The sequence below is a fragment of the Squalius cephalus genome (assembly GCF_949319135.1).
Source record: "Squalius cephalus genome assembly, chromosome: 12".
NCBI lineage: Eukaryota > Metazoa > Chordata > Actinopteri > Cypriniformes > Leuciscidae > Squalius > Squalius cephalus.
In genome coordinates, this window is record NC_137133.1 from 37,514,346 (window position 1) to 37,541,321 (window position 26,976).

Genomic DNA, 26,976 nt, shown 5'->3' on the forward strand with positions numbered 1-26,976 from the left:
GAGGCAAGAGTGTCGAGTTACATTCAAGATATTTTAAGGCATGAAGAATTATTCTTTTTCAAGGAAAAAAACATTTAAATATGTCATTTTGGTGATCAAAGATGAGTTTTAAGGGATAAAATGATCGACTACAGGGGGACTTTAAGGAGAAATGTCTTAACCTCCTTTTTGAACAGACGTGAAAATGCACTTAAATACAAACTTAAACGGTTGTAATTCATGAAAGCTTAGTTTAGACCTACTAAACTAAAAAAAGACACTTCAAATTGTTCCTAAAGTGAAAGAACTTCTAAGAATGAGAATGCTATATAGAAGTTTATTATAAAGCAAATGTAAAAAAAAATTAACCCTAACCCTAATTATATTACATTTCATTGGACAAATTGGAACCTAAATCAAATCAAAGCCAAGTTGTTCCAAATTTGAAGTCTATTGAGTTTGCTGTGAGGGTTTGTTCAGGCGCAGTACCACAAACATCCACCGGGTGAAACACAATCCACATTCTCATTAGTCTTAATTACTATAGTGGAGCGGCTAAGTGCTTATGTTTGGCAGAATCGTTCAGTTTATGATACAAGCGTGAAAATTGGCATGAGCAGTCTCCATGGGTCACTTGACAAGAAAATTGTCCGAGCCACTTGAAATTTCAAGATGGCGGCCATTTTTCAAGATGGCCGACACCTTAGTGGAGCAGTTAAGTGATATAGTGGTTTATTTGGCATGAAAATTGCCATGAGCCTAATTGCTCCACTAAGGTGGTGGCCATCTTGAAAAATGGCCGCCATCTTGAAATTTCAAGTAGCTGTGGGTGGCTTATTGTCTAGTGACCCACAGAGACTGCTCATGCCAATTTTCATGCTTGTATCACCAAATAAACCACTATATCACTTAAATGCTCCACTAAGGTGTCGGCCATCTTGAAAAATGAAAAATCTTGAAATTTCAAGTGGCTCGGACAATTTTCTTGTCAAGTGACCCATGGAGACTGCTCATGCCAATTTTCATGCTTGTATCATAAACTGAACGATTATATCACTTAGCCGCTCCACTACTCTCAATTCAGATCACTGTAATACTATGTAGTGAACATCATCATAAATTAAAGGCTGTACAATAAACATTACCATAATATAAAATGTAAATGATATGTCTTTATTTTTTCACATTATCGTAACTGCTTTTAATCAATTGTTGTATATTATTTCAGAATGCATTAAGCATGAGACACAGACACAGTTTTATTTCCGCTTCTGGTTTCCGGTGAAGTGATGATGTAAAAGCCGGTTCAGAGCTGAGGAACACCAGCCACCATCTCACTCTCAATGCCACACTCATCTCGGCCCCGCAGGATCTTAAAATACCCTGACAAAGACAAAACAGGTCACATCTCACATTTACAATCATAAAGTTCTCAAATTATTATAAATTATAATTATTACATATTAAATAAAAATAATAAAATAAAAATTAATACATATATAAAATCATAGTATCATTATTTCCACAAAATATTATATCAGAAAATAGTTTCTTAGAGGATATGAAACTATTATATAATATATATATATATATATATATATATATATATATATATATATATATATATATATATATATATATATATAATTATTATACATAGTTTTAATAATATATATAAGAAACTATATAAAATATACAATATTATTAAAATAATGTATAATCATTATCCTTCAAAATAATTACATTAATGTATTTAAAAAAAATAAATTATTGTAATTATTATAAATGATAATTATTATACCTAGTTTTAATAATAAATAAATAAATGATTAAAAATATCCTGTTTGTGTCCGGCTCAGTCTCACCGTTGTCTCCCCAGTCGGTGTTCCAGGAGTTGGCCACGAGCCAGAATGGCGTTCCCTTCTCCTCTCCCCAGCCCAGGATCTTCACCGCATGGCCTCCCAGGACAGACCCGGTCACGTGCTGGTACACCCCTGAGAGATCAACACAGTCACACAGAAGCTCTGCAGATGATGGCTAAAAACATGAAACGGAGAGTTCACACATGATCTACTCACCCTGAAGTCATCATAGGTGTGTATGACATTCTTCTGTCAGATGAACACAATCAGAGTTATATAAAAAAATGTCCTGGCTCTTTATAATGGCAGTGAATGACTGTTTCTGTTATGAAGTCCAGAAAAGTGCATCTATCCATCATAAAAGTGCATCTATCCATCATAAAAGTGCATCTATCCATCATAAAAGTGCATCTATCCATCATAAAAGTGCATCTATCCATCATAAAAGTGCATCTGTCCATCATAAAAGTGCATCTATCCATCATAAAAGTGCATCTATCCATCATAAAAGTGCATCTATCCATGATAAAAGTGCATCTATCCATCATAAAAGTGCATCTGTCCATCATAAAAGTGCATCTGTCCATCATAAAAGTGCATCTATCCATCATAAAAGTGCATCTATCCATCATAAAAGTGCATATATTCATCATAAAAGTGCATCTATCCATCATAAAAGTGCATCTATCCATCATAAAAGTGCATCTATCCATCATAAAAGTGCATCTATCAGTCATAAAAGTGCATCTATCCATCATAAGTGCATCTATCCATCATCTATCCATCATAAAAGTGCTTCTATTCATCATAAAAGTGCATCTGTCCATCATAAAAGTGCATCTGTCCATCATAAAAGTGCATCTATCCATCATAAAAGTGCATCTATCCATCATAAAAGTGCATCTATCCATCATAAAAGTGCATCTATCCATCATAAAAGTGCATCTATCCATCATAAAAGTGCATCATAAAAGTGCATCTATCCATTTAGTCATTTAGCAGATGATCTATCCATCATAAAAGTGCACTTTTATGGACTTAACTTATGGACATAACAGAAACAGTCATTCACTGCCATTATAAAGCTTGGAAGAGCCAGGACATTTTTTAATATAACTCTGATTGTATTCGTCTGACAGAAGAATGTCATTTACACCTATGATGACTTCGGGGTGAGTAAATCATGGGCTAATTTTCATTTTTGTGTGAACTATCCCTTTAAAGCGTGTGGTTCTGACCCGTCTTGTAGAGCAGGAAGTCCTCATAGACGGTGAAGGCCGCTTCCACCGGGCCGTTGTTGTAAAGTTCAGTCATGATCTGCTTGGGGTCCGAGGGAAGGTTGTACGCTTTATAGCCTGCAGGGGGCGACGGAGTCAGTCAGAGTTATAGAGACAGAGGAGATGAAGCAGCAGGAACTCACCGAAGTGTTTGTCGTGTGTGTAGGGGACGCTGTACTGCGGGATACAGGCGGCGTCACACTGCGGGGTGTCCTGCTCTCCTGAACACGGCGGACGCGTGCCGTTCACATGATGCTCACAGGGGGCGATGCTGTAGGGTCTGCAGCCTAGACATGTGCAGAAAGACCTCATTTATTTTATTAGTAGTATTATTTTTATTTTAATATTTTATTTTATTTGTATTTATTTTAACTTTTTTCATTTAAATGTATGTATTTTAACATTTTATTATTTTATCTTAATGTTTTGTTAGTTTCTTATTTTGTTATATTTTTATTTATTTTAATATTTATTTATTTTATTCAAAGTTTAATTTAATTAATTTTATATTTATTTTAATATTCTATAATTTTATAATTTTATTTTTGTTATTTCTTATCAATGTTATTGTATTTTATTATTTATTTTATTTTGTTTGTTTTTATTTTATTATTTTGTTTAATTTTAATATTTTGTTATTTTATTATTTTTTATTTATTGTAATATTTTATTGTATTATTTTTGTTTAATTTTACTTAATAAATTAAATGTTTGCCATTTTATTATTTATTTAATATTTTGTTTAATTTTAATATTTTGTTATTTTATTTATTATTTTTGTTTGTTTTAAAGTTACATTTTAATGTATTTTTATTTATTTATTTCAATATTCTGTTCAACCATATTATTGTACCAAAGTTTCATAGTTTTATAGGATGTGACCTGTGACTCATCTCACACTTTTTTTGCAGAACACAAAAGGAGATATTTATCATAATGTTCATGCCACCATACTAGATGATGTTACTGCAGATTTGACAAATGAAACTGTAATGTAAAACTAACGTAAATCCAGCAGAATGAAGTTGATGAGCCTCAGTACAGTTATTCTTTATTATTATACTGTAAAGATCCAGACTCACCCACGTTGGATCCATAAAGTCCTCCGGTCACCAGGCCGGATTTAGTCCAGTAATCCCACGCTTCTGCCGGATAACCTCCAGAACACCTGAGAATCAGCACAGATGTTACAGATGTTTCTACTCAGATGTTAAACCATAACTATAACTATAACTATAACCATAACCCTAACTATAACTATAACTGTAACCATAACCATAACTATAACCATAACCATAACTATAACCATAACCATAATCATAACCATAACTAGAACCATAACCATAACTATAACTATAACTATAACCATAACCCTAACTATAACCATAACTATAACCATAACCATAACCATAACTAGAACCATAACCATAACTAGAACCATAACCATAACTAAAACCATAACCATAACTATAACTATAACCATAACCATAACCATAACCATAACCCTAACTATAACTATAACTATAACCATAACTATAACCATAACCATAACTATAACCATAACCATAATCATAACCATAACTAGAACCATAACCATAACTAGAACCATAACCATAACTAAAACCATAACCATAACTATAACCATAACCATAACTATAACTATAACCATAACTAAAACCATAACTAGAACCATAACCATAACTATAACCATAACCATAACTAAAACCATAACCATAACTATAACCATAACCATAACTAAAACTATAACTATAACTATAACCATAACTATAACCATAACCATAACTATAACCATAACCATAACTAAAACCATAACCATAACTATAACCATAACCATAACCATAACTATAACCATAACTAAAACCATAACTATAAACATAACCATAACTATAACCATAACCATAACTAAAACTAAAACTATAACCATAACTATAACCATAACTATAACTATAACCATAACTATAACCATAACTATAACCATAACCATAACTAAAACCATAACTATAACCATAACTATAACCATAACCATAACCATAACCATAACTATAACCATAACTATAACCATAACTAAAACTATAACTATAACCATAACTAAAACCATAACTATAACTATAACCATAACTAGAACCATAACCATAACCATAACCAAAACCATAACTATAACCATAACTATAACCATAACCATAACCAAAACCATAACTATAACCATAACTATAACCATAACTAAAACCATAACCATAACTATAACTATAACTATAACCATAACTATAACTATAACCATATCTATAACCATAACTAAAACCATAACCATAACTATAACCATAACCATAACCCTGACTATAACTATAACCATAATTTATAACCATGACTACAGCTGTTGAACGGTGTGTGTGTGTGTTGCTGAGGACACACACCCGAAGCCGCACTCCTCACAGCAGGACAGCAGATCTTCAGCCGAGATCTCCACAGAAACCTTTCCTTTACTGTGGATGCAGATGCGGTCAGACATGGCTTCCGCCGCACCGAACGCCTGCACACACAACACACATCACTACAGGAATAACACAGAGAAATAATGGCATTGCACTACAATACAAAAATGAGTGAGAAATAAGAAGAAGTGAGAAAAAGTCATGCAAAAAGTAATGTAACGCAGCACTAATTATAAAAAGTACTGCGTTACGTTGCTTTTGCGTTACTTTTTCTCAGCTGGGCTGGGCTTGCTTGTTTGTTTTAATAACAAGATAAAAAGTTCTATTTTTGGTAAATGTAAAGGCCCTTTCACAGCAAAAGTGAAGTGAATAATCCTCAGGCTGAAGGAAACGCATGTTTACTCCTGTACAGTAGAGGGCGCCGCTGAAACTAACCTCTTACTTCTAAATCTAAAGTGATTTTTGCTTATTAGTATGGTTGAAGTAGATCTTGAAGGTCTGCAGCAAAGACATTGGTAAATAAAGTGAGATTAAATACATCAAGTATTTTTGTGTAATTTAATATAGTTAATTATAAAAGTTGTGTGTAAAATTCTGAGATTGCATTTTACTGTTTTTATTCATTTTGAGGGATACTGAATGTTTTTGTGCAAGTGAGATGAGTAATTGCATGTTCACATTTAGTCTAGAACTACAATAACTATCATATCACACACACACACACACACACACACACACACACACGCACACACACCACCTCACTTTCTCTCAACATGAGCTGTCAGTCAATAAATGTGAAAAAGTAACTCGAAATCTTGAGTTATCTCGAAATATTTCTACTTTAATCTGGAAATATTAAACATTTCGACTTTAATCTGGAAATATTAAATATTTCGACTTTAATCTGGAAATATTAAATATTTCTACTTTAATCTGGAAATATTTCTACTTTAATCTGGAAATATTTCTACTTTAATCTGGAAATATTAAATATTTCGAATTTAATCTCAAAATATTTCTACTTTAATCTGGAAATATTAAATATTTCTACTTTAATCTGGAAATATTAAATATTTCGACTTTAATCTGGAAATGTTTCGACTTTAATATGGAAATATTTCGACTTTAATCTCAAAATATTTCTACTTTAATCTGGAAATATTAAATATTTCGAATTTAATCTGGAAATATTAAATATTTCTACTTTAATCTGGAAATATTTCTACTTTAATCTCAAATATTTCTACTTTAATCTGGAAATATTAAATATTTCGAATTTAATCTCAAAATATTTCTACTTTAATCTGGAAATATTAAATATTTCTAATTTAATCTGGAAATATTAAATATTTCGACTTTAATCTGGAAATATTTCGACTTTAATCTGGAAATATTAAATATTTCTAATTTAATCTCAAAATATTTCTACTTTAATCTGGAAATATTAAATATTTCGACTTTAATCTGGAAATATTCAATATTTCGACTTTAATCTCGAAATATTTCGACTTTAATCTCGAAATATTTCGAATTTAATCTGGAAATATTAAATATTTCGAATTTAATCTCAAAATATTTCTACTTTAATCTGGAAATATTAAATATTTTGACTTTAATCTGGAAATATTTCGACTTTAATCTGGAAATATTTCGACTTTAATCTGGAAATATTTCGACTTTAATCTGGAAATATTTCGACTTTAATCTTTAGCGTTTTTTTCAGTGTGGATGAGAAACTTTTGAAAAACGCCTGAAAAAAACGCCTGTGCGGACGGAGAGCGGTGTTATCAAATGTATACGGATTAATGTATACATAGCGTCACACACACACACACACACACACACACACACACACGTGTACGAATGTTTACCCAGCAGGAGCCGCAGGACCCCTGATCCCGGATCTGCCCGAGGCTTTTACAGTACGGCCACTCGGCCCGCGGGTCGAAACTGTCCGGAAGATTCACGTCGGCGGCGTGTTTCACCCTGCAGACGCAGAAAACACACACACACACACACACACACACACACACACACACACACACACACACACACACACACACACTCACACTGAGGAAAATCTGTTCTTTATGCTGAATCACTTTTTATTCAGATATTAAACCCTTTCAAACCACTTTCGGTTACACTTTATTTTACAGTGTCCTTGTTACATATCTTACATGTACTTACCATAGTAATAACAGTAAATTATGCATAATTACATGCAACTAACCCTCAACCAAACCCTAATCCTACCCTAACCCTATAGTAAGTACATGTAGTTAATTATTATTACTCAGTACTTAAATATATAATTACACTGTAACAATGACACCTTAAAATTAAGTGTACCCCCACTTTCCACAAAAACATTGTAGTTTTTTTTGTGGTTTGTCTGATAATCCTGGCATTGTTTGTTTCAAATACTGTTGGTTCTTTGACTTAATGCTTTTGTTCCTCTTTTTTGTAAGTTGCTTTGTATAAATGCATAAAATGTAGATGTAATTAAGAAAATATGTTTTAAATAAAGAAAATCAAGCCCATTTTTAAGAGCATTTTTTCATTGTGACATTATTTTGCACATTTAATCCCCTAAATTCTCATTTTTATTTCATGAAGAGCAATTTTTGTCATTATTTCTCATTGTTACTTATGTATTTATTGTAGAGCAATGTTGTCATTATTTCTTATTTATTTATTTATTTATGTAATATAGCAAAATTTTTGTCAATATTTTTCATTGTTATTTATTTATTGATTGATTGATTGATTGATTGATTGATTGATTTATTGTAGGGATGCAGGATATATCGGCCACCATATCGGTATCGGCTGATAAATGTTCTATTTGATGTTATTGTTATCGGTCCGATAAGAAAACTTTGCCGATCTATTAAATCCGATAAATACTGTACTATTTCCTTCAGCTGAGACTCTTCAGATGCGACTGTTCAACATGATGGATTTGAATTGCTTGAAATATGATTGAAATCACTTTGAAAAAGGAAAATATGTTTAATGCAACATGTCTCATAAGAGCAAATCTGTCATCAAATTATAATGAGAATCATGGCTTTTATTTGTGAGACATTTGTTTTTGTAACCATGCTCTCAAAAATTATATAAAAATTTTGGATTTAGATTTATCGGTCAATATATCGGTTTTCAAATATAAAGAATTATCGGTTATCGGTATCGGCCAAAATGTTCATATCGGTGCATCTCTAATTTATTTTAGTGCGATTTGTCATTATTTCTCATTGTTATTTTTTAATTTGTATTTTTTTATTTAATTTAGTGCAATTTTTGTCATTATTACTTATTTTTATTTATTTAATGCAGTGCATTTTTGTCATTATTTCTCATTGTTGTTATTTATTTATATACCATAGTGCAATTTTTTAAACCATTTTTTAAATAATTGTTCTCATTTATTTTATGCAGTGCAATTTTTGTCATTTCTCATTGTTATTTATTTATATTATTGTTTTGCAAATCAGCATAAATTAAAGTTTGTACAATAAATATTGCCATAATATATTAGTACTTTAACATTTTTTTTCATACTATAATGAGAATTTAGTTTTTAATGATTTGTTTAATTAGTCTATTAATGCATTTTATTTTAGAACGCATTACCCATGTCAGTGTCAGTGACTACCCATTAAAATGACTGTGTGTGTGTGAAACTCAGATGTATACAAATGCAAATGTTAACAACTTTACACACATGCATGTGGCAGATGCTTTTCAACCCACTGAACTTTAAATAAACACAGATCAAAGCATTTTAGCATGCAGATTAATTGCATTTATTGCTGTTTTATGACAGAATTCATTTCCTGAGGTGATGCTAAATCATAAATTGGTCTTGTTTCTCCTCAGTTTTAGACTCACGTGTCAGGCAGTCGGGGGCCGTTCATCAGGGTCCCACAGAGGGACTTCAGAAATCTCGACGGCACATTCTGGAAATTCACACCCGCCTGAGAAGAACCGAAAGAGGAAGACAGAAGACAGAAGACAGGAGGATAAGCAGGTGCATCAGTCCTTCAAACAGAGCAGAAAAACCAAACCCCTCCTACCGTCCACGTGGTCTGGGCCGTGTTGATGATGTTGATCATGTCATGTGACCCTGTGGAGAGATGTGGGCGGCCACAGGTGACGGACAGCAGAGCACACACACACACGACACACACACGCCACATCCTGAGGAAATACAGCAGAGTTATTGCTGTGGAGTGAAATTTAGCATTGATGTTAAATATGTAAAAAAATACAATATTAATTAAAAATATAAAACGTATTTTAAATTAGATACAAATAAAACACATAAAATACTTATTTTGATTTCTTCTAAAACTTGTTTTAATTTCATTGTAATATTTGATTAACCATGACTCTAATTTTTATGTGAATAAAAATGTCAGAATAAGACTAATAAAAAATTAAGACATTATTACTTAAAAATATAAAATTTAAATATAACTCATAAAATATATTTTTTTTATTAAAAATTGTTACAATTTTATTGCAATATTTGATTAACCATGTTTGTAATATTCATGTGAATAAAATATTAAGACTATTCATAATTAAAATTATAAAATATATTTAAATGAGATCAAATCCAAATCCAAAAAAAAAAAAAAAAACGCATGTAAAATTATTCTGAATTTTTAAAATAAAAACTTGTTAGTTTCATTGCAATATTTGATTAAGACATTATTAATGAAAAATATAAAACATTTAAATTACACACAATCTAAATTAAAATGCAACACAAAATATATTATTTATATATTTTTTTTATTAAAATTTGTTAAATTTTCATTGCAATACAATATGTGAATAAAAGACTAATTAAACATTTAAATTCGATTACATTTAAATAAATTTACATAAATACATATAATTATATATTTTATTAACACTATCTAGTCTATAAAAGTTCTAAACAATTATGCTACACTTACATAAAAATGTCTCGGATAAAATTTCAGAACATTTCATGCCACATTATTTTTCAAACCATTCAAGATACTAATATTGTAAGAACAGAGTTTACCTGAGCATCAGATTCTGTTCCTCTGTCTCTCGAGCTGAAGATTCACCAAAGCCACAAGATGTGAGATTCACTCTGTTTAAAGCCCCCGGTTCAGTAAAACATCATGTGAGCGACGGTCAGGTGCTCTAACAGCCGTCACAAGACAAGCAAAGGTCTAAAGCAGAGAAAGTGTTTATGTCTGCAGGTGCAACATCACACACACGTCTCCACAACACTCAAACATGCATCAATGAAGCAAATGAGACATTCATATATTTAATATCTCTAAATTTATTTACAAACCAAACTCCCACATTACATAGCAATGCTAAATACACTGAATGTTGGTATGTACAGTTCTTGCGAGCTTTTCCACATAAAAGCTGTATATTAAGGACACTTCACAGTCACATGTTTTGGTTCGTTGCTTCGTTCGCAGTGACTGAATGAATATTCAAACTGACCCACTGAAAAATGGACCAATTCATGTGCAAAACCATCAAAACACATGATCTCACTCTTCAAAACCACTTCAAACCTGTCAAAACCACGTCTGGGTCACTTTCACCCCATAATCAAGAGGGGAAAAAAGTCTTTAAGACTGACATTATATTCATCATTATTTTTTTTTTTTTCATTTGTTTTATTTTATTTATATAAATCCAACAACTGAGAAAATCAGCACTGAGAAATTGTGCAATGAAAATAATGCATTATAATACTTTACAATGCAGCAAAATATAATAGTCCCAAAATTAGGCTTTTTTCTTCGATTTTGTGGTGAAATATGACGGGTTTCGTGCGATGAAGGGTTTTTAATCGTCAGAATGCAACCGCTTGAAAGCCTGCATGTAATTAAAACAAAACCAATCTGTCTAAATGACAGATTATGAATTTTATAATCGCAATGAAAATGTTTTTCTGCCCGTGAGCTTGACGTTTAGGATGGTCTGATGGAACAAGCAAAAAAACACAAAAAAAAAAACACAGGAAATCAACAAAATCCTCCGTGTCACAGAAATCACACACTCGAGTCTCAAATGCATAATAATGTCCGTCAGAGATGCGTTTACTGCAACCGGATGAATCTCAAGGTCAGACAGGTCATATTTCATCCCATAAACAGATGAAAAAACACAGACATTATATATTTAAACTATATATGACAATTTATACAAATCTTACTATACACTGTACATGTATGTTATAAATTGTTTGTGTGTGTGTGTGTGTGTATTATATATATATATATATATATTTTACAAACAAGTTATAATATACATGTACATACACACATATATATATATATATATATATATATATGTATATATATGCATGGTCATATATATAGCTTAAATATATACAATCCGTTATTTTTCCAGTTTTATGTATATGTAGCATAAATAAATTACATATATAAAAACTACATATTCACACGCATACATATCCTTATATATTTTAATTTATATATATTATTTATATTTGAAGTATATGTATGCATGTGTATGTAGTTTTAAAAAATGTTATGCTACATAAATATATATATATAACATTATTATTTATATATTATTCATATTTATAAAAATATTATATTTTTATTGTATTTATTATAAAAGTCAGAAATTGTAATAGGCTTAATTTTCTCAAAGCAAAATCTGATTTCTTATTTCTCCTCGCTTGATTATGAGGTGAAACACGACCTGGACATGTGTTTGTGAGATTCACCTAACAGAAAACAAGCTTGGACTCCCGAACTCAAGCCTTTTATTCAGTCCTCTTGTTTGGGCAGGTGTGTGTGTGTGTGTGTGTGTGTGTGTGTGTCAGTGTCCCTGCATGTCGGCGCCCCCTGGTGGCCCCGCGGTGGCGTTCAGGTACTGCCAGCTGAGGGCCGCCAGGATCATCGCTGCCGACACACACACCGGAGAGATGTGATGCGCTCGGGGCGTCAGCGCTGCTCGGGACACACTCTTCTCCCCGATCAGATTCAGGACACACAGCGTTTGCTCCCGGGACGGGTCCGTGATGGAGACTTTCTGCAGGATCTGTGGGGGAACGACGGGATTACAGGATTAATAGGTGTATTTGAGTTTATTGCCATATCAGCATCACCGGATATTACACGGCAGACACATATTAAACATTTAACAACATATCATAACTATAACATAATGAAAACAAACTTAGACAAAAAATAAAGAAAAATAAATTACATACATACATGATATATATTAGAGCTACATGATTCTGGATAGATTTTAAATAGAGATCAAGATTCTTCCATGATTTTAAAGGGGTCATATAATGGTACATGAACTTTTACAAGTTGATTGTACTGAAATGTGTGTTGGCAGTGCCTGTACACAACCATCATATAATGATAAAAATCCATCCAGTGTTTTTTTTTTAATCTCCTTGTTTTCCCCCATCTCAAATCGAGCCGTCACAAGATCGGACGCCCCTCCCACGATTGTTGATTGTCAGCAGCGTTTCGACAAAGACCCGCCCTGAGCGAGCTGTCAATCATAGTCTGCATTGTTGATACGCTGGAGCACTGTCTATGAGCAGAATGGCGTCTAAGTGATTGTGGTGTGTGTTCTTGGGTGTAATAAGGAACACAGCATCATGTTGATGTTCCTAAATCCGAACCGTTGAAGACGCAGTGGCTGAGTTTGTTCTCGAAGGGAATATTCCCCACGATCAACGTCAATGCTTTCATGTTTGCGCGAATCATTTCCCACACCAGACTGCTTTACACACGAGGGTCAGTATAAAGCTGGTTTTGCTAAGAAGCTGCTCCTGAAAAAAGGATCGGTACCAACTATTCGTGTTCCTGCTGCACCTCCAGGAGAACTGAAGTGAGTGAATGTTTTATTAACCTTTATATTAACCTCTATATTAATCTTTGCAAATCGCTGCACGCTTCACGATGAATGCGGCTGTTTACACTCAGGGTACATTACGGCATGCTTTCTATGTACAACGTTCTCAATATAATTCATAATCCCACGTTTATAATGAACAACGCGTTATGGTTATTGTGTTATTATTACAAACGGTGTACGCACAGAACAGAGGGGCGGGGCGAGCAAAGCTCATTATCATTTAAAGACACATGCACTGAAACGGCGTGCTGAAAACAGAGCTGTTTTTGACCAGGTAAAATGAGTGTTTTCTTACAATACTAATGAGAATTTTTAATTAAAGTGTATTACAAACTTTTCATTTAGACCCTAAAGAATCATAATAACTTGTACAAAAATGGCATTATATGACCCCTTTAACTAAACAAAATAACATGTAAATTATTAGAGGTTCTGACTAAATGTTGATCGCTGCAGTTTATTTAAAAATTGTTAATGAATTATTTATTATTTTTTCGAATCTCTTGAACGAATGATTCAATGTCAAACACGTTTTAACGGTCTCTGGTCGCCACCTACTGGTGTAACGATGTAATGATACAATCTTCATTTGAAGCTTCAAGTCACTTTTAAAAGGTGATTTACTCTATTTTGATCTTTACCGCAGACATCAGTGTTTATATCTGAACTATACACTTTTATCCCAGTACTTCTGTGATAATATGAATTACTGTAACACAGAAATAATGATACTGTTATATATATATATATATATATAGAGAGAGAGAGAGAGAGAGAGAGAAATAATAGGCACAGAAGGATAAGTAAAGTACGCACCTCCTGACTGTACTGTGCGATGATGCTCTGAACGGCACCCATGTTTGTGGCCTGCATCATGAGCGTCACCGCCTGACCCTTCCGGATCTTCACCACACCCTGAAACACCTGAGGATTGTTGTAGCACGCAGACAGAGTCGCTATCGCCATCACCTGGCCGGAGGAACAACAGCAACAGAACATGCTCAAACTTCACAGCAAATATACATGGTAGCACTTTATTTCGATAGTCCACTTTAGACATTCTACTAACTATAAGTAACTTTGCAACAACTAGACACCATTTTGTGTTGTTTTAGTGCTATACTACAACTACATTACCATACTATCTTAGCATTTATTCATATTTTGAATTAGTTATTATTTTTAAATGTTCCTTTAATTTTATTACATAAAAGTTTTTTAATGACTTTTTATTTTATTCATGTTTATTATTTCAGTCATTTTAGCACATCAATCTAAACTAAACAAATATTAAACACTTTGCCTTCGCAACTCAAATAAAATAAGTTTACAATTTTCACATTCTATTTTGAATTTGTTTTAGTTTTCATTTGAATTTTAGTTAGTTTTAATAATTTTGTTTGCGTTTTTGTCATTTTTATTTGTTTTAGTTTTTTTTAAATACATATATTTTGTTTTTATTAATTCATTTATTTCAGTTTTACTTTTAGTAAATTAAATAAATTTGAAATTTTGCCTTTGCATTTAACTGAAATAATTTTTTTAATATTCTATTTTATTTCAGTTTTTAGCATTTTTAGTTTTAGATTTACTTAACAACATCAAGTGGAAAACAAATGCATTCTGTGTGAACGGCAATATGGCAATGCAAATTCAGTTTTTAAAACCGCACATTCATCTGTGTGCAATTTTTATGTTCATTTCTATCAATCCGCACCCTGATAGCATTAGATAATGTGATGTAAGATGTGCTCACTATCCCTGTGTGTGTTTATAACAGCATTAAACTTGACATAAACAGATGTAGGTTCAGTGTTCAGCAGAAAATAGGGCTGATTAGAGTCAGGAATGAAGCGTCTCACTTGAGGAATGAAGTGTCTCACCTGAGGAATGGCACAGAAGTTGAAGACGCTCTGGTTGCGGAGGCGGGACAGGTATGCGATGACATCAGGGACGTGGCGGAGGGCGTCAGTCACCAGCAGGTTGAGGCAGGACAGGGCAGAGCTCAGGTTTTGAGGCTGGGCAAAATCCTCCAGACGGGACGCAAACTGACTCCAGGCCTGCAGCACAGAAACAACCATTAATAATAAACCACGTTTTAACAGTAAAAAACTGTAAAAATGCTACGCTAAAATAAGCTGGTTAACAGTAAGTTCCTTTACCATACACAGTAGGGGTGTCACTATATATCGCAATACAAAAATGCACCAATATGTATTGTGGATAGTGATAATATGTATCGTGTATAATTCACCCAAAATGAAAATTTTTGTGTGAGAAAAAATTCAAGTTTTCAGAGTTTTTAGTGTCAGTACTACATTAAACTACTATATATAATGTTGAATATAATGTATAATAATGCAATGGGGGAATATTTGTGGGTCCTGATAATGCCAAATGTCTGTTACCAGTTAAAAGTGGCTTACGTTATTTTAAATATATCTAGTCAGTGACAGTGAAAGCATATTTGTCTAAATAATTCTATATTTTCAGATTTAGAATCAAGAATATTTGTATTCTGGTGCCTCTATTGTCCTGAGCTTTGGGTTTCCAGCACCAAGTCCAAGACTATTCATTTACACACACAATTTAACGCCAAATTTAGCATTTAAATCAACAGTACATTTTCTGTTAACCTTTTCTCATATGTCTTGAAGTATCGCAATAATATCGTATCATGAGATATATCGAATCGTGACATGAGGGAATCGTTACACCCCCAATATACAGTGAAATAAAGGGAGATTATGTAATTTTATTGTAAAATAGTGTTAAATGTGCAGATTTTGGAAGCAAATACGAACTGTCATCTTTTAATTTACAGTAAATAACCGTAAACTGTTTGCAGTCCAATTAAACTGACTTTTTCACAATTTACTGCGTGACACTATATTTGATTTTTAATAATTATGTTTCTTGTTAGTTTTTGTAATTGTGTATGTTAGTGTCTTATGTATACCCGTAATTATATTATTGTTAACAAAAATCAAAATCACAAAAAAAAAAAAAAATGTAATTACTAGAAATAAAATTCATGTTTCTTATTAGTTTTTGTTATCAATTATGTACATTTAGTGTCTTATGTATAATTATATTAATGGAAATGGCTAATAAATCAATAAGTGGTCCTCTGCCGCCATCTACTGGTTATAGTGGTAATTTTATATATTTTTAAAATAAAAGTTTGTCTGTTAAAGGGGTCATCGGATGCCCATTTCCCACAAGTTGGAATGATTCTTTAAGGTCTAAATGTAAAGTTTGTAACAAACTTTGGTTAAAATTCCTCAACGGTTGTGTAAAACAGCTCTGTTCACAGAGACCCGTTTCGGTGCATGTCTCTTTAAATGATAATGAGCAACTGCTCGCTCGTGGGGCGTGTCGACACAAGACACTTAAAGTGCTGCCTTGGCAGACAGTATACAAATGGCTGAGGTCGGAAATATGCTAATATGGGAAATATGCTAATACGGGACAGTCTGTCAGTGGTCTTGGGCGGAGCAATATGACATCATATTGCTCAGAAAATCCAAACGGCTTGACTATTGAGATCGTTTAGGCTTTTTGAGGATTACAAAAAAAGGAGTGAATGGATTTTTTTCATTATATGGTGGTTGTGTCCACACACTGTAAAGACACATTTATATGCAAACACCATATAAAAGTGAATTTTGCATCCGATGACCCCTTTAAATTAAAGCTGCATGTACCTCCTGTGGCCAGAAGGCCCGTCCCTGCTGCTGGTCCTCCAGATAGTCCCTGATGATGTTGGTCTTCTGGAGGAACAGACCCATGGAGTTTGCCAGCTCTGTGTCCCGGCCCACCTCAGCGTCCTCCAGCTGGGACGCGGAGAACAGTCGGGACAGTCCGATCCCCACCAGACCCGCCACATAATGACAGTACTGAAGGGGAAAACAGGGACATTAACCGGCTGATTTATGCTAAAAGCATTTATACACAGCGGGACAGATGTTTACAACATTATGTTAGTGCTGGGCGGTATGACCAAAAATCCATATCACAGTATTTTTCTAAATTATCCCGGTTTCACAGTATATGACAGTATTATTTTTTTCAAGCATGACTGGGTGTTAATCACATCTTCTACTGATTGAGAGAGGAGATACTGCAGTAGATTGACTTAGAATGCCCTATTTTACTGTCATGAGTGGATATTGTAGAAAAAAATCCACACTAGTATTAATACAGGTTTGCAAGGCTGTTTATAAAGAGCTACCAGCAGGAGGCGCTGTAGGAGCGGCAGAAACAGCGGTTTCCTCGGTAACGGCTCATAAATGCGGCTTTATCAGGAAAGATAAAGAAAGATTACATGAAAATAACATCGAAACTTTCCTAAAGACGGTCATTTCCCTTCAAACATTCATATAAAAACCCCCGCGCCGCGTTTTGACATTAGCTGCGTTTCCATTCCCCTTCAAATTGCGCAAATTGAAATTGCGAATTGAAAATACGCCCAATGGAAACACGTCAATTTCGCAAAAATGGCCATTTATCGCAAAAAAAAGTTTTTACGCTCACATGATGTGGTTTTTCAGGCAATTCGAAAAAGAAATATTTCGCAAAACTGCAATGGAAACAGTTTTTGCGCATTTACAGTCACCTGACGTAGATGACGTGGTTTGTTTGTACAGAATACGAGACAGAGCTCTTTATTAAATTCATAAAAGACAAAATAATTACAGGAATAATGGATTCTAAACCTCAAATAAATGCCACAATCAAGAGCTTGAAGCAGAAATGAGGGAGAAACACCCAGAAACACCTCATGTGCCGCTCACAATTATAATAAGGGTGGTTCCTTAGCATTAATGCTTGGAAAAAACACATACATCTCCTTCCATTAATAATGATGGCCAGTGCAGTGGTTGGGATTGTGGGATATAGTACATAAACCCACCAACGTCCGTTACCGTGTTTTTGGAATGATTTTACTTATCGTGAGAGGAAAAATTAAGTTTTAGTCGCATAACATCGGTTAATGGAAACGCCGTCATTTCGCAATAGTTTTTTGTCGACATTTAGAAAAAAATTGCAAAAGTTTTGCGCAAATCTGTAATGGAAACGTTTGAAAATTGAAACGTGAAATTCTCATGTTTATTCAACGATGTCAAAGCCAACCAGAAATATATTTTCCAAAAGGCTGTGTTGATATTGTGAACCAATGTGTGGGAAACAATATAATTTGACAGCTATCGATTATAGTTTAACCTATCCATCTTCACCGTCACGTTTAGTAACACACACACACACACACACACATCTGTGCATCACCACAGTTACAGTGAAAAGACCCTCTCAAACAGTGTCGCACCGCGTTCCCAACGTTGTTAAAGCGTCATACTCCGGTATTGCGGTATATTAAAAATTACTATCATAACAAAAATAAACACTGGTATTCGGTATGAACCGGTATACAACCCAGCAACACACATGTTGACCAATGTACTTTACATCATCTCAGTAAAATAGACAAAATAGTAGAATAGTAATAGAGTAAAAATAATAAAAATTATCATCAAAAAGAAGAATAGTTCATGGCAAACAAATGTGTCTTAAATTGTACTTTAAAAACATGTTCAGAGTCAGCGTCCCTAACACATGTAATGGTATGTAAAGCTGTAATGGTAAGCTATTCCAAAGTCTTAGCGCTACTACCGCAAATGCACAATCCCCTTTCTGGCTTAACTTGGTCCTTGGAATTTTAAGCAAATTTTAAGTTGTTACATTATACAAATATTGCATGCAGAAATGCTTTAGGATGACAGTGAAAGCACTTCTGCTTCTTGGTTTGCTGAGTTATGTGTGTATAAATCTACATGCGTATGGATAGACGTCAAACACACTGCCAAACGCGCATGTGAGACGGTGTGAAGTTTACTTTGTCCCACTCCTTCATTGAAGCGACTTTCTTCTCCAGGAATTCAGCCATTCCTGCGCCCATCCGGTGACAGATGTCTGAAATGACGTCCCGATACTCTTGGCCCAAATTCCTGAACTCCACTGAAATCTGAAGAGAATAATGATAATAATAAATGTGTACTCAAACATAAACAAAGAATCTAGTTTACGCTTAAAAATGCAAAGGCATCAGGACCGTAAACAATAAAACAAAGAAAAATGTGAAAAAGGAAAGTTCAAGTAAAAAAAATTTAAATAAAATAAAAAACACATTTTCCACTGATTATTTACTGGTTTTAGTGAGTCACAGGAAACTGGGGTTTAAATGAATTATATTCTAAATAAATTATTTTAAAATTATATTTTTTATTAAATTGTTCTTAGTCAAAATGTAGATGATTAAAATGTGCTTTTAAATTCTTTTTAAGATTTAATTTAGTTTTTTGCTATAGGCTCTGATGTCTTATTTAAAAGTTAATATATTTATACATAAATGGTCCTTCTTGTGCAGAATAAAATAACTTTATAAAACATATCATAATAATATATTATTAAACACACATATACATATATATAAATATATATACACACATACACACACATAGATACATATATATATTAGAGGTGGGCATAGATTAATTTTTTTAATCTAGATTAATCTAGATTAAAATGGCTCATTTGAATTCTGCCGAAGGCATTCAGAATATGTGTGCTACCCAAATAATGACTATAAAAGTAAGTCTTTGAGAACGGGTTTCTCAAGCCAGGTGGCGCATTAGACCAGGGGCTCATCTCCTGTTTCCACAATGCATCACAAACTGCTTGAGAAAGCTGTTCTACTCATAGACTGTAAAAGGTTACTACTGTACTGTTACCGTCCGTAGGCAACATTAGGTAGGCCTATGTTATTATCAACTACTATAGGATATCAATTAGGGATGGGCGATATGGCCTAAAATCCATATTGTGATATACATTGCAGCCTCTTGCGATAACGATATTATAATAAAACCATTTCAGAACAGGTTACACAGACCCTGCTAAACAACTGCTAAAAGGTTGTTTTTTTTTTGTTTTTTTTTGAAAGGGTGTATGTAGTTTTGAGAACATATATTGTGCAAAACTGTAAGTATACAACATAATTTTGCAGATAAATAAAATGTAAGTACACTAGCTGCAGAGACTTAAGTAGGTCTAATGTTTATTATGGCTTGGAGCTTATGAAACCCCAAATTTAAAATGAGAATATTGTCTAACTGATGTCTTTTCAGTTAAAAAGAAACACAACAACGATTCTTAAAATCGGGCGCTTTTAATAAAAAGAGATTATGTGCTACACCACTCACTAAGATATATTGGGAATAATACGCGCGCGCTGGTATTCAGTGATATGTTTCGTTTTGAATTTGAGGTGGTAGAACGGATTAGTCGTGTGTTAACTTACCGAACTGTTACACCACACAGTCTACGTCGGACGGCTTAAATCCGAACCAAGTCCAAATAATGGATGTTGCACCGATCTTTTACACCAGCTTTCACTTTCAGCCGTGTTTACTTAAGATGACGACGAATATGATGCGTTGCAGCCGGGTGTACCTCGCGGCCGCGGGTAGATTGCGTCATCATAGCTTGTGTAGCTTGAGCCAGCTCTCAACCCAACTTGGAGAATAGATTAACGGCGATATTTTTTTTATATAAAAATATTTAAAAAATTGTTTTTATAACGCAGCGCGTTAACGCCGATAACGGCCCACCACTAATATATATATATATATATATATATATATATATACAGTATATACACACATTTATGTGTGTTTAATAATAATAATAATAATATTATCATAATATTTATATTTTGTATGTATATATACACACACATTTATGTATTAGTGCTATATACATCCTATATTTAAAATGATATGGTCCTAAAACAGGCCTCACATTCTTCATGCAAAACCGAATTCCTCACATTTTGATGTTGATATTGTGGTGTCACATGATGATTGTGTGAGACTGACCGTGGGGAAATCCTCCAGGACCTGCCGGTCTTTCTCCCGGCTCTCGGTGAAGCTCCACTCGGGCTGGTAGAGGAACGAGTGGAAGTCGTGCAGCATCGGGACCTTCTTCTCCAGCGGGATGGTCATGTCGTCCTCCACGGTGTCCAGGGCTCGCAGAACCAGGTAGAAAATACACACGGCATGCCTGAGTGACACATTGAAGAACAATTCAATATCCAGGGGAGGAGGGTTTGATATTAACTTTTCACTCACCGGCCAATTTGGCAACTAAATTTTTAAGTTATTGATTTGACAGCGTTTCTTCCCACCTCAGCTGATTATTACCCGCATTTGGCGCGTGTTAATATCAAACCCTGCAGGGGAGTCAAGAATGAGATTTGCATTGCATTTATAAACAACACGGACTGTGCATCAAGCAGAAGTGCAGATCTATCCTGAGCAACTGATGAAAACACGACAGATGCATCGGTGACCCTCGGCTGACCCCGCAGACGCTTCAGAAACACACCGTACATGACTGATGTTTCAGAGGGTCTTCAATGCTAGTTATAGAGCTTATTTACTATGAAGGTTATGTTTTATATGCATCATTGTTTGGGACACAGAGAAAAAGACTAGGTGATCTCGAGTAACTTAAAAAATGGTGCTCATTTTTTACTGAAAGATTTTACGTTTTTTACTTCATCGGAATGGTACGAAACTTAGTAAATATTTTGACACTTGCTATGTGAACACAAAGAAAATCATGGACATGATTCAAAAAGGTTAAATGGTCATGAAAATAAAAATAAAGTCACATTGGTGCAGTTCGATGGAATAACTGTCCTCTAGTGGAAGCGTTCGGTACTGCGCCCAGAGAACGTCTCACTGAAAGCTCAAGTTTGAGATATCAACCTCAAATTTGGGGCAGAACTTGCTTAGATTTATGGCTTTGATTTTCACACAGATTTAGAGTAAAACATGATTTTGGAAAATATATATTTTTAACATAAAATTAAAAAAAATAAATAGTATTTTTATGCATTTTTCATTATAATAAAATTAAACTTTTATGTTTCACTTTTTTTTTAATTTTTCAACTTCAGCAATAATCTGTTTCAGCAATAAAAAGTGTCTTCTTTATTAAAAGACTGTGTTTCAAAGAATTCAAGATCTATGACAGTTTAAGTTAGAAATTTAATTTTCAGGGGCCGTATTCACAAAGAATTTTAAGGCTAAAAGTAGCTCCTAACTGGCGAATTTAGGAGCAACTCTTAAAAATAATGGGCGTGTCACTCGTAACTTTAGGACTCCTAATTTTTTTGACTAAGAGTAATTCACGAAGCATTTTAGCCCTAAAAGTAGCACCTAAGCCTGGGACAGCTTAAAAGAAGTCGAGAGGACTCCTAACTCACTAAGACCTATTCACAAACCGCTTTTTGTGTCATTTCACGTTGCGATGTTTTGAAATGCGTATGCGGCGCTACAGGAGCTTCCAATCGCGAGGGAACAATTCTGCATTGTAGGCATAACTAGGGATGCAATAACGCCACCAACAACAACCAAAACTAGGCTACTCATTGCATGTAAACTATTTGTAACGTTTCATTGTGAATCAAATTAAAATGTTCTTCTCTTTGCAAACGTAGGCAGAGGCATATAGTGACAGATTAATTCAATAATGTTGCAAAGATATTGCATCAATCCATATGTTTCATTAGGCTACTAGGCTATTTGTTTTGCCTTACTCTTTATTCATTTAGGCTATTTATTCAGTTATTCATCATCTTCCGTCCTTCACACTGCTTGTGTAGCGCACGCATTCTCAGAGCTGTCACCTGTCACTCATCATCGTAGGGGAGGTGTTTGGAATCATTCCCGCGTTACAATCATCAGCCAATCAAGGTGGTCACTTCAGTCAAGCTCGTGCACGAGTAATGACGTCATCCATAGCAACGAAGACTCACTCTTAGTTTAGGAGTTGTCATTTTTCTTTACTAAGAGTAGGTCTGAAAGGCGTTGTGAATAACTTCTAAGAGAAAACTCCTAGCTAAAATCTTTTAGTGCGATTTAGGAGTACTCCTAGTGGTAAGATAAAATGCTTTGTGAATACGGCCCCAGGTCTACGCACAAAAAGTGATTAACAGATAATAAATGGATCAGAACTATTCCATAACTATAGTTTAGTACCATAAAATCCCCTAAAAATACAAAATGTTAGGCTAAATAAAAATAGTATCGAACTAAAATATAGCACATTCATTTAAAAAAAACAAAAAACAACAACAAACAAACAGTTGTGTAACATGCATGTATACCGGTATATGTAATAAATATTTGCATGTATATACCTGTATATATATTTATACATAATTTATATTATATAAATATAAATATTTTATATATAAATAACACATTTTTCTTAAATATATACATGCATGTGTGTGTGTATTTATATATACAAAATAATTATACACAGTGACTTCCAAAGTAGGAAAAAAAATACTATGGAAGTCAAAATATCTTCAAAAAATATCCTCCTTTGTGAAGAAATTCATGCAGATTTGGCACAACTCGTGGGTGACAGAAATTTCATTTTCAGGTCTATGCTCAAAATATGATTAACAGATAATGATAAATAGATCAGGGGCCGTATTCACAAAGCATTTTATCTTACCACTAGGAGTACTCCTAAATCGCACTAAAATATTTTAGCTAGGAGTTTTCTCTTAAAAGTTATTCACAACGCCTTTCAGACCTACTCTTAGTAAAGAAAAATGACAACTCCTAAACTAAGAGTGAGTCTTCGTTGCTATGGATGACGTCATTACTCGTGCACGAGCTTGACTGAAGTGACCACCTTGATTGGCTGATGACTGTAATGCGGGAATGATTCCAAACACCTCCCCTACGATGATGAGTGACAGGTGACAGGTCTGAGAATGCGTGCGCTACACAAGCAGTGCGAAGGACGGAAGATGATGAATAACTGAATAAATAGCCTAAATGAATAAAGAGTAAGGCAAAACAAATAGCCTAGTAGCCTAATGAAACATATGGATTGATGCAATATCTTTGCAACATTATTGAATTAATCTGTCACTATATGCCTCTGCCTACGTTTGCAAAGAGAAGAACATTTTAATTTGATTCACAATGAAACGTTACAATTAGTTTACATGCAATGAGTAGCCTAGTTTTGGTTGTTGTTGGTGGCGTTATTGCATTATGCCTACAATGCAGAATTGTTCCCTCGCGATTGGAAGCTCCTGTAGCGCCGCATACGCATTTCAAAACATCGCAGCGTGAAATGCCACAAAAAGCGGTTTGTGAATAGGTCTTAGTGAGACTTCTTTTAAGCTGTCCCAGGCTTAGGTGCTACTTTTAGGGCTAAAATGCTTCGTGAATTACTCTTAGTCAAAAAAATTAGGAGTCCTAAAGTTACGAGTGACACGCCCATTATTTTTAGGAGTTACTCCTAAATTCGCCAGTTAGGAGCTACTTTTAGCCTTAAAATTCTTTGTGAATACGGCTCCAGAACCAGGGGCGGAGCGGGGGGGTGGCTAATTGGGCTTAAAGGGTAACTAAACCCCTGGTCAGAGCCTGACTCCACCCACTGGCAATATTTGAAAAATGCTAGAAAAGTGGGCAGTGCCCAGCGGAGATACAGGGGACGAACCGTGAGCGGGGGGGCGTGCACCTGAGACCTGCTGTCAGACTCTCTAAAATGGAGAGTGACAGGGGTCGCAAGACAACGTAAAGTACATGCATCTGATGAGTTTTATAGAGTTGATGTCAATAGCGCGCGCTCTCTCTAGGCATTTTCATATTTTGCCGCTATGTGAAAAAATCCAGCAAAATGCGCTGGCGCGTTTGTCGACCCCAGAGGATTAACTTTAGCCTAACCATAAATTGTGATATATATAAGATCACTCACATCAAGACGCTGCTGCGGTGGTGGAGTCCATGCAGGAGTAGCAGCGTTTGGCACTGTGTCGCTGTTCAGTGCGAGCTGTGTGGAGAAGCCCATTTCCACCTCTATTGCGTTACAGAAGCAATCTCGCGTAAAATGCAGGTTGCACACTCACGGTCTTCCAGGCCAAGTGCATGCAACCACTGGCGCCTAATTTCCAAGTCTGCTGGAAAGCTATGCAGTCCAACAGTGTTGTTGCAACCAGCAACACTACACCTTTTTTTTATTTTTTTTTATTAAACCTTTATTTAACCAGGGAAATAATCACATTGAGATAAATATCTCATTTACAAGTGAGCCCTGGCCAAGGTAGGTACCTACCACTGTACTAAATACAGATAAATCTACGCTAGCTCATCCAAGGGCGTGGTGAGCTCGTACCAAGGGAGGGCGTGGTGAGCTGGAACCTGCTTACGTCACGTGCCACCGCAACATCCAATAGGAAAATTCAACTGCAGTAGCCACCGTTCAACCTGAAGAGGGCAGCACTCAGACGTTTTTACACCATATATTGTAGAATTAAAACACTTTATACGCAAATGTCAAAAAAGTTACTCGAATCAATGAACAGCACTAATAAAGCCCCATTCTTACAGATCATTAACTAAAAAAAGTTGGTTCAGGGTTTAGTTACCCTTTAAGCCCAGAATGTTTTGTCAAAAGCCCAGAATCTTTTAGGTTTTTTAAAATAACTTCAACTTTGTTTTATTTCCTCTCAGTCTTTCTGACTGGAGCGGCAAAAAATGAAACAAAAGCTACCGTGCGTGGTGGCGGACGGTAATGCATCGCGCATCTGCTGCATCACTGCTGCCAATAAAAACTAACGAAGAAGAATATAAATCTTCTTCTTCGTCGTTGTTATCAGGGGCTGGCGGGCTGTTGTATGTTTCACCGGCGTCGTAACGAGCTTACTGGCTAACCGGCTGAAGTTAATATGGATATAACAAAGTTTTTTATACGGACACTAACAGTAAACCACACCGGCCGGAGAGAGATTCAGAAGCAGCGTCAGACGAACCGCGGACAATGTAATGATATGATGTTATGATGTTTACACCAAATTCCAATTTTACCTATGTAGGCTAACTTAAAAATAGTCAGATAATGGTTGCCTGTTTTTAGTTGCCAGGGGTGAAAATGAGTCATCCTTAACATTTTTGGTGTTTTGGATTCACTACAGAACAATTAAATACAAAATAGTTTGTAGGCTCTACTGGGTGATTTAAAAAAAAAAATTTTTACTGAGTAACTATCATCATTTTCCCAGATAGTGTATAGATTTTTTAGGCATTCTATTATCTAAAGCAGCCTGAAAAATAGTGCATTTTGCTGACGTAAATGGGAAAAAAATCTCCCCGGGGGAGTATGCCCCCGGACCCCCCTAGGTTTGGGCTAAGCCTCGAATGTTTACATCGTCTGGCTCCACCCTTGCCCAGAACTATTCCATAAATATAATTTAGTACCATAAAATCCCCTAAAAATACAAGATGTTAAATACAAAAATGTTATGGAACTAAAATACAACACATTCATTAAAAAAAAAAAAAAAAAAAAAAAAAAAAAACAGTTGTGGGGCACTATTGACTTCCATAG

At 34.5% G+C, this 26,976-nt stretch overlaps 2 protein-coding genes across 3 annotated transcripts in view; both read right to left on the minus strand.

Annotated features, from left to right (window-relative positions):
- Positions 1-989: 989 nt before the first annotated feature.
- Positions 990-10,775, minus strand: ctsbb (cathepsin Bb). The gene is made up of 10 exons (XM_079888973.1): positions 10,634-10,775; positions 9,651-9,774; positions 9,466-9,551; positions 7,440-7,554; positions 5,551-5,666; positions 4,201-4,286; positions 3,262-3,405; positions 3,080-3,196; positions 1,845-1,973; positions 990-1,362 (listed from the first exon to the last, which is right to left on the minus strand). Exons 1-10 carry the CDS (start codon positions 10,639-10,641, stop codon positions 1,286-1,288), a joined length of 1,002 nt encoding a protein of 333 aa, XP_079745099.1. The 5' UTR covers positions 10,642-10,775; the 3' UTR covers positions 990-1,285.
- Positions 10,776-12,226: 1,451 nt separating this feature from the next.
- Positions 12,227-26,976, minus strand: part of fdft1 (farnesyl-diphosphate farnesyltransferase 1) — a 19,988-nt gene continuing 5,238 nt past the window's right edge. For both annotated transcript variants that reach the window (XM_079888972.1, XM_079888971.1), the window contains 6 exons: positions 21,432-21,615; positions 19,391-19,519; positions 17,202-17,393; positions 15,378-15,554; positions 14,311-14,463; positions 12,227-12,654 (listed from right to left, as the gene is read on the minus strand). In XM_079888972.1, the coding sequence (XP_079745098.1) occupies positions 12,433-12,654; positions 14,311-14,463; positions 15,378-15,554; positions 17,202-17,393; positions 19,391-19,519; positions 21,432-21,615 (1,057 nt within the window). In that variant the 3' untranslated portion in view covers positions 12,227-12,432. The remainder of the gene's footprint in view (positions 12,655-14,310; positions 14,464-15,377; positions 15,555-17,201; positions 17,394-19,390; positions 19,520-21,431; positions 21,616-26,976) is intronic.

What these genes read in the sequence shown, in the direction of transcription:
- ctsbb (XM_079888973.1), bottom strand. An exon ending in CGGCCCAGACCACGTGGACG is followed by an intron (nt 9,552 to 9,650) that starts GTAGGAGGGGTT and finishes GGTTCTTCTCAG; the next exon opens with GCGGGTGTGAATTTCCAGAA. An exon ending in CTTCCTGCTCTACAAGACGG is followed by an intron (nt 1,974 to 3,079) that starts GTCAGAACCACA and finishes TTGATCTCTCAG; the next exon opens with GGGTGTACCAGCACGTGACC.